Source organism: Acromyrmex echinatior, chromosome 12 (assembly GCF_024713525.1).
Source record: "Acromyrmex echinatior isolate Ae372 chromosome 12, ASM2471352v2, whole genome shotgun sequence".
Taxonomy (NCBI): Eukaryota; Metazoa; Arthropoda; class Insecta; order Hymenoptera; family Formicidae; genus Acromyrmex; species Acromyrmex echinatior.
Window position 1 is genome coordinate 3,632,469 of NC_141863.1, and position 9,533 is coordinate 3,642,001.

The following is a 9,533-nucleotide window of genomic DNA, read 5'->3' on the forward strand; positions in this document are numbered from 1 at the left end:
AATTTTCAACTAGCCGCACAAATCGGATTTAACTTTGGAAATAGAAGATTGCAATCGGACAAATTCTTGTCAGGATCTTAAATTACGATTCGACGCGAGGTCGTTAAAAAAAAAAAAAAAAAAAAAAGATCAGAAACTCCAATCCGACTCAATGACGTTTTTTTCTTGATGCAGATGAAACGAAATTCTTAGAAGGCGACAGAGAGTGAGAGAGAGACCCCGGATCAGACAGCCATGCAAAAGACACGCAGTCGAAGCTAAGATAGAGAGCGAGAGAGAGGGAGAGAAAGGATGGGAAAGTGTGAATCGTGCGAGAGACAGAAAGATAGAAGGATGAACGCGAATGGGGGAGAGAAAGGAGGAGAGAATGAAATCACACAGCTGGGGAAAAAGTTATAAGACGTGAACGTGAAAATCGGGACTGGTACGTGTACACTGATCTCGGCCTCTCGTGCTTTTTTTATTGTGTTTCCAGTGATACGTCAGGCCGGTCTAAAAGCGCTCGCAATCGTGTAGAAAAATTCAAACGAAACTCTAGCCGCAGTCTTTCGACGTGAGATAAAAGAGAAAGAGAAGAGTGAGATGAATGAGAGAAACGTTAAAAGGGTTAGAGATGATGAGAAAGAGAAAGTGCGAGCGAGAGAAAGAAATAGATGCTGACGAGGACCGGTCGGGACATCACATCGTTTTCCATTGCAACAAGCGCCTGATCTCTTTCCTTATAACTCGATTTTTAAGTAGAAAGAGAGGAAGGTCGTAGAAGAGATAGAGGATTTCGGCGAGAGATTCTAGGAACGAGAGGAGTACTCGGGGAGAGTGTTGTTAGGAGAGATCCTCTCCGGTTCGCGAGGTGCCAGTTCCGCTCTGATCTAACTCATCGATAGTGCAATATGTACGCAGGCAGATCCGCGTGTCTACGTGTTCCGGGGACGTTTCGAAATTTTTACTTCGAACCTGTGCTTCGCAGAGGCGTGCGTGGCGACAACGAGATTATCGCGTGTTTACTGCAGAGGAAGATCCCCCACGCTTCGTAGACCCGAAAAATAGAATTTATTTTCGAACTAAGCTGTGCACGTGGAGGAGGGGGGGGGGAGGGGAAGGACTGCGTGCGTCGCGACGCATGTTAAAGATGTGAACGCGATAAAGTCGAAACTCGTGCAAAGTCTAAGCGCCAGGGAGCGGTCGACAACAACCTCTGGATGACTCGGCGAAATTTGCTGCGAACGACGCTGAGAAGAATAGAAATTTCATAAAATTTCGACGTTACGAAGGGAAAGAGTGAAACTTGGCTATCCGGGACATCTTGATATCAAGTATCAAAGATATCATTCGATGCGCGTGATTGAGAATGATTACCTCTTTTATTTAACTTCTCTTGCATTGGTCTATCATCCTGAAGAATACGTCGACATTGGAAGAATTGGAGAACGCAACGACGAGTCGAACAGACCGAGCTTTTGGATCTTTCCGGATGTTCCATATCGAATTTCGTACACATCGAGACGACACGCAAACTCCGGGTAAAGCGGAGGACTCTTCGTCCGTGCGTTTATTATACCCTCCAGAAAGACGGTCTCGCCTTCGAGCTCTTCCCTTAGGATTAGATCTCGCTAAGTGTGCAATAAGATTTTGATATTGGGACTATTCTTTTTCTCCTTTTTTTTTTTTTTTAGGTTGTAGAGATACGTTAGATAGACCGTTTGTTATATAGATAGTACAAGTTTTGGTGGCAGCAAGCGATAAGTCTTAGTTTCGATTGTTAGTGGATCGCGACGAGTGTCTCGGACGAGTAAGGAGTAAGGAGTGCGAACTGCTACTTTTAACACCGACATTCTTCCAGTTGCGAGAGAATTTGGAAAACAGGGCCTTGAAATTATTCGCGCGAAAGACGTTTCTGTTGCCTTCCTCCTCTTTTTCGACGTCTGAGAGACCAACATCGGAAGACCAGTGACGTGTGAATCTATATCCGAATCTATATCCGTTTGTACATAAATATATGGCAGCATACACGCACCCTACGCATTGCGCGCGGTTTCATATGTCGCTCTTTACACGGCTACTTAATTCTTAGAGATTTACTTAAAGGCAGCTCTTTACGCATACATACACACATACACACACAGTTTTTCACACGTATAATATGTATATATAGACTGATAGAAGGAAAACAAGGCAACGTTGGAGTGTATCTTATAGTTGGAGAGATACTAGGGCAGATAGTTTTCGTGACATGCATGGCTGCATGTAGAGTTTCAAGACACGAGAGCCTCCGAAGCGAAAAAATCACTGTCGGTCTTTGGACGCGATCTTAAAGTACGCTTTTGCAAGTCACGGAAGATTAGGAAACTTAGTTTGTCAACGCTAATTTGATGGATCTAAAAAAAAACGTCGCGAATTACGATAATGCTATTTTCTGAGGCCCACGTGTATATTGGTTTTACAAGGTAGTACGTGTGTGTTTGTCCGCGCCTTTGTTCTGATCTGAGAGAAAGAGAGAGAAAGAGAGATTGATTGGTTGGAGTTATTTGAATGAATAAGCAAAAGATGAAGATCGAAAGATGGAAGAAAGAAGCGTGACAGAGGGAGTGAATGGAATGAAAAATTTCATTGTAGCTCGTTTTGCAGAGTTCAAAATTTCGCGTAGACAGTAGAATAGACGCTGGCTCGTTGCATTGGCGAGTTCGGAAGGATTTCCCGATATCCGAGTTAACAAGTTTCGTGGACGAAACTGAGACAAGTGTCCTGAATCCTTTCGAGACGCGGATAACGAGAGACAAGTGATCGCAAGTAATAACGCGAAACAGTTTCAAGATATCGAGTTTCGCTGACTGTTCGAGCTGCACTATAAATTCGAGTATCTATTTGAAATTTTCGCTAGTAATTTTTGTAATAAATATAGAAGGTAAAATATCTCTGTTTCTCGTTCCCGTACAGCCGATGCAACGTGGCCGAGCTTGAAGAAAGTTCGACGTACTCGCTCGACGCCGAGCGGGTAGAAAAACCGAACGTTCTTCTTAGAGAGCGAAGCGCGAAGCGAAGCAAGTCTTTTTTTTTTTTACCGGGTATCGAGGCGAGGCTTAGTGACCAATGACACGCTATTTTGTCGCCATCCTGCAGGGGATAAAGACAGAGGGCTAAAAATCAATTGCAAAACAAAAAACAAACAATCGAAAAACATGACGCAGGGCAAGGCATTGGCTGGGGGGCCAGGCGCGGCGGGATGGATGCAACAGCGCGAGGCGGTGCCCGAATTTCCGCCTCTCCACGATTCAGCGGACTCTGATTCCGACCGGGAAAACGAAAAGCGACCGCGTGTCTAAAGACTCACATTTGTGATTTCTTTCTTCCCTCATCTTTCCTTCCGAGGCGGACACACGCGCGACGTGTTAGGCGTTAGAGAGAGATTGTACGAGCGATGCGTGCAAAGAGGAGCGAGCGAGCGAGCGATCGAGCGATCGAGCGATAAACGAGAACCAACATCACATCACAGCAACGCAATCCCATCGACAAGACACAACACGACACAACATGGCACACGCCACACACGGTGAAAGAAAAAACGTATACGAAATATATGATACACGGTCGTTCTGCTGGTGTTCCTAATAAATAGTGTTCGTTTTCAATCTTCGAGCAACTCTCTTCTCGTTTTGGTTCTGTATCAGAAGGAAGAAGGATACGTGCGGACGTACGCGTGGACCGTCCGAGCTCATCGCAGAAGGCAGGTGGCAAGCTCGGAACTCGGAAGATGACGGAGCGATTAAGTCGAGCGATCGTCTGGCTGTTGTTTGTTATCAACAAATGTATACGCGAGCGTATCTCCGTGCTCGGGATCGAAGAGAATCATCGGTCGTGAAACGTATCAAACGCGTCTCCGTTCACGTATCCTTTGTTATCCGGACTCGGCCTTATCAAGCAATTTTTCGCGAGAGATCTGTGCACAGAGCGGACGAGCAAAGTGAACGGAAAGAAAAAAAAAAATACGCGAGCGACAAAGGCGTAGGTCAGTGTGCTCTCCTTACGGCGGAAGTTCGTTTCTCTGAAGACAATAGGTCGACGTACACGCGTCTAGCTAGGGAGAGAGCGTACACAGACCAATCACATTTACAACTGCTACAACATTAACAAGGACGTTAACAGCGGCGTTTCCAAGCTTCTCTAATTGTAAGATTCTATTGTTAAGACCAAAAGTATTCCATCATTATTTTATTGTACGACGTGAAATAATTGTGACATCATCGGCACCGAGAATGTTTTTACTTTTTTGTAGTTTTATTATTATTATTTTTTTTAATAAATTTAATTGATTTTTTTAATCAACTTGTGAAGACCCGTTTAGAGACTGCAGTTTATTTTGGAAACGCTGTGCGTAAATATCATTTTTCACAACATATGAACACGACTCTTACGTTAATGTCTTGTTACTCGTTCCCGACATGTTAATCTTATTCTTATGTAATGCTGGCGAATGTCTTTTACGTTCAAACACAGTCTGAATCCCGTACCCTTTATTTTCTAAGTTGAGCTTTAAAATGCAATCACGATCCTTTGCACGTTGCGTACGCTGAGAGGTTCGAACTCGCTGAGGAAATAAAAGTCGACTTTCTGTTTCAGTCAACGTGATGCTACAAATGATCAGTTAGTAAAATTTTTTCTTCTAAATTGGTCAACGAAATGTTTCAAAGTCTTTGTAGTGACGTTTTAACTTACACCCTTAGTCACAAGGGATCCGCGAAAAGTTGTTTAAAAAAATATATTTAGGCTGGCATTCATAGTCGATTCTTATTTCAAAATCGACTTAAATAATTTAATATCTAACGAGCTTTCTATAATAAGCTATTAACTAAGTTTTGAGCCTTAAGCCGCAAGAAATTGACTGATCATAGTCGATTATTCTTCTTACATTCGACTGTGATTGGTCAATTTCTTACAGCTTAAGACTTAAAGCTTATTGTTGAAAGTCCATTAAGATGATAATACGGCTTATGACTTATCTTAAGACTGTACTTAAATATAAAAACCGACTATGAATACCAGCCTAATTCCTCCATTTCCACCAATGTAGATTAACTTTAATCTCAACTTATTCTTCGTCTTTTTCTACCTTTAGAACTGGAGGAAGACGAAGAGTAAGTGGAACCGAGATTAAAGTAAATCTACATTGGTGGAAACGGGCATAAGAGTTGATTCTTAAACTTGCGTTAATTTTATACTTGTGTCAATAACAGTTGGACGACTCTAATATAAAAAAAGTTCTGAAAAGAGAATTCTTAGAATTTGCTCTCGAGATACGTTCCCAAGAATCAAAGTTCTTGGAACGCATATGTCTCCACCGTAGAAAAACTTCGACGTAGCTCGGACTGGCTCGGAGTTTCAAACTTATCGGCCTATTTCTAATCGCTCGCGTCTCGAATTCGACAACGCGGGGCAAATTGATCAAGGATTGCGATTGCTTTGGAAAATTGATGTGCATGACTGTATTTTCGCGAACGAATCGCTTAAATTTTTTCCCTTCCCCATCCCCATTTTTCTTTTTTGTAATTGCGCTACCGAGCACGAAAGTTTCATTAAATTTATTTATCTCCAATTATCCCTTCGTCTTTATCGATTTTATCACCCACGACACAACACACACGTACACATATAGAATGTTGAATCCGAAATCGACAGCGAAAAAGGCCTTTAAAAAAAAAAGAGAGAGAAGTCGATCGTCCGGTTTTCATGACGTCGACGAACAAAAATCCTAAGCGCGGCCGATCAATCGGATTCGACACGTGATTGCGCCTGTCTACCCTTAGTTGGCCGTACGTACGTAGGTACATATGTATTGTGTATACGTATATATATATATATATATACATGTGTATAAAAAAAATATATATATTATATATACATTCTATACTTTCGTATATCTGTATACCTCGCACGCTATTCCGCGTGCGGCGGGAAAAGAGATCTCTTGTTGTAACGAACCGAGCAGAGGACACACGAGGATTGCGTTTCGAATGAACAAAAAAAAAAGAAAGAAAGAGAGAAAGATACGTGAGCGCGCGCGCGTGCACAGTTGCCTGAGGACAAGTCGGGATACCCGGTACTTTCCTGGATAAACGAAACAGTTCGTTCGCCGCGGATGTATACGTCTGCATCGAGTCGGAATCGTTTGCGAGAACGTTTCCGACGACGAGGAGAGATAGGTCCCTCTTGCGAATCTTCTCGGACGATCTTTTTTCACGCCACTGTGAATTCGCGCGCGTACACGATGCCGGATGCTGTTTGCTTTCAGGAGCTGTCGCCTTGAAATCCTTAGGAGAAACGCAGGAAGAACGCATACTGACAAAACTTAAAGAAAAAAAAAAAAAGAAAGAAAGCGAAAGAGAGAGAACTTGCGTGCGTGTATGTGTGAGTGCGAGAATGAGCGAAAAAGAGAGAGAGAGAGAGAGAAAAAGCGGAAAAGAATACGAATAACGAGACCGCGTTGTTATCGCGAATAACGCTCGCGCAATCCGATCACCTCACTATCTGTGATCCGAGGCTCGCCTTTGAACGGCGAGTAATACGAACTAAAAATCGATATTAAGCTATTAAGATTACGTAACGCGCTCGTGTCTGGAGGCACTCGTGTTCTCACCTAAAATCGCCCAAGATTTCCATCTGATTCGCCTTCTCCTCGGACGCCGTTTCTCGCCCGCGGATATACCGATAGGCTGTCGACGGAAAGAAGAATCGCGAAATATCGACAATTCGAGGATCTACTCGTGCGCATGTTTTGTTTCCTCCTTCCCTTCGTTTTCTTTTTCAATTCTCCACGTTACGTTAATTAATAATGTCGACCGAGACGCGAGACCTCGTCGCCCTCGGAATCGGGATCCCCACCTCGACGGACGTATCAAGAAACGTCGTGCATCTCGCGATTTTGCCAGAGATTACGTCGTAACAAATATTTCTAAGTTTTTTTACGAAGCGAAGAGCTTCTGCATTCGCGGAATTAATGCGCGCGCAAAACGCCCTATAAACGGCCTGCGCGAGAAAAGAAAAGGGAATTTGCGATTCGCTCCGGATTAGTCCGCAGTATTCCGCGATCTGCAATTCTCTCTGAATTTTTGACTTGGAGACTTTATATTGACACGAATGCTTCCAGCCATCGACGACAGTGTTTTTCCCCCCCCCTTCTTACCCTTCTCATCTGCGATCCATCAACAGCAAAAGAAAGATATATAGCGGAACGCGGAATGATACATGGCAGACGCATTGAGAGAAATAAAGGTGCGAGAATGAACGAGAAAGAGAGAGAGAGAGCGAGAGAGAGAGAGAGAGAGAGAGAGAAGCAATGGTCCTGCGACACAACACTAATGTATACGATTTTTCAACACGAAAATATTATATATTGTAGCTATATATATAGAAGTATATATAAAAGAGGATAGTATATAGGCAACCATAACGGCTAAATGAATCATTGTAATGACGATGGTAATTAGTATGGCGAAGATTATTATTATTATTAGTTATTAACTAGTTTATTTTTAATTATTATATTATTGCCATTATTATTATCATTGATATTATTATTATTATTACTATTATTATTGGCGGTTCTCGCATTGTGATAATCGCAAACTGTAATTGTATCATTATGATGATAATAAGTATCTATGGGTTATTAAAGTTTATCGTCGACTCGAGACAGAAAAAAAAAGACAGATGTATGTTTTTTTCATTTTTTTTTTTTTTCAAACGATTCACACCTTGGAATTTTTTGCCTTCTTTCTTTCCGTTTATCGTTCATCGATTTAATTATCGTAATGAATTGCAAATTTGGATCACTTATTGCCTAGCATGTAGGTAAAAACGAGGAAAAAAAAAAGGATCTTTATATCCTATTCACTGTATAAACAAAGCCGAGGCGAAGATGAGGAGTTACGAGTATCCTCCGAGCGATTAGGTGGTTAAACTCTGTTGTTAAATAATATGTCGCGAGCGAATCGCTCGGCTAAAGATTGGCTGCCGATTACAGTTCTCTTCTCGTTCTTTTATTGATTCACCTTCGTCCTTATTTCAATCGAACCCTGTCCGGATGAGCGTTAAATCTTTAGCGATAAAATACGGATTATTGTGCAACTCGCATATGTTCATCGTGTGGATCCAGATGATTCAGGCTAGCAAGAACGAACGATTGCGAGCGAACGTTTGCAACGAACACGAACGAGCGTAACAATCTTTTTTTTTTCTTCAACCTAAGAACGAGGGGACAGTTTTCTTGCATAATGCATAAGAAAATGAACCAATCAAAGCCCTTCATCTTCTTTTCCATGAAATAAGAGACTCCGGTTGGGATTGATTTTCTTGTACCTTATGCGTTATGCAAGAATTCGTGCTCTGCCCTAATGATAAAAGACCTAACGTGTTCCTTGAAGTAGAACTAGAATTCGCTCGTGTTCATTCGCGTTCATTCATGCACAATGCTGGGTCCAATCTGGGATCTGACGATCTTGACTCGCTCGTTTTCGAGAGAGACGTATATTTCGCTGTTGATCTTTTTAAACACGCAACGTTTAAAACATTGTATAACGATCTCGGTCTCGACGACCATGGTCATCTTTAGCCGAATCCTTCGCCGATCGTGCGACCAGTACAAGTGCGTTCCGGCACAGCTAGTATACGAGAAAAAAAAAAAAAGCGCGCCCGGGGTTCGCTGTGAGTGCACCTCCGGGCGTCCCTTTATAGGCTCTACTCTACATTTAATAAATGAAACGATAACAAAACGAAGAAAAGGAAAAAAAGAAATACAGATCGATAATACCGACGCGACGTGCGAGAGAGCTAGAGAGAAAGAGAGAGAGAGAGAGAGAGAGAGTGTGTGTGCGTGCGTGCGCGCGAGTGAGATTGACGAGAAAGGAATAAGGTTTAGCGTACTTTACGAAAATACGCGCGGTATAAGATATTATTATATATTTATATCCTTCGTGCGCTCTTCTCTTCCTCTCCCCTTATCCTCCTCATCCTTCTCCACCCTCGACGTCCCAGGTCTCTCCGTTTCTCCTTCGCCCGCCATCCCCATCACCCTCTCCGACTTCCGTCTACACGCGATAGCGGAGAGTGAGAGAGAGAGAGAGAGAGAGAGAGAGAGAGAGAGAGAGAGGAAAAAAAGGAGGCAGAAGATGTAGAAATAACGAGAGACGGCCGTACACGTTCGACGTGCACGCTGATAAGAACGCTGATTGTTAAACTGCATTTAACTGTCTTTTCCCCCTCCCCTCCCCCTTTTTTCTTTCTTTTCTTTTTTTTCGCCTCTCGAAGTGTCATCGGTGTCACGGCGTTAACTGTCGTCGCTTAAAGAACAGCCGTATCACCCCTCTCTGTAATTCGCTCCTTCACATCTCCCCCTCTTCCCTCCCCTCCCCTCCCCTCGTCCCGCCGTCTGCCCGACTCGACCAATTTGCCCGATGATCCCCCGGTGTCGCGCCCACAGAGACGACGATATTTTTGGATTGATTTCTTCGTGTTTCGACAACGCGAGAGCGCGCCTACTCACT

At 43.0% G+C, this 9,533-nt stretch overlaps 1 protein-coding gene across 7 annotated transcripts in view; it reads left to right on the forward strand.

Moving 5' to 3' along the window:
- Positions 1 to 6,367, forward strand: part of exd (PBX homeobox extradenticle) — a 51,099-nt gene extending 44,732 nt beyond the window's left edge. For 2 of the 7 annotated variants that reach the window (XM_011066008.2, XM_011066009.2), the window contains exon 8: positions 3,186 to 6,367. In XM_011066008.2, coding sequence (XP_011064310.1) covers positions 3,186 to 3,320 — 135 coding nt within the window. In that variant the 3' untranslated portion in view covers positions 3,321 to 6,367. Of the gene's footprint in view, positions 1 to 174 lie in introns of all 7 variants that reach the window. The other 5 variants (XM_011066015.2, XM_011066012.2, XM_011066011.2 and 2 more) reach the window with 5 other exon arrangements.
- Positions 6,368 to 9,533: the final 3,166 nt, after the last annotated feature.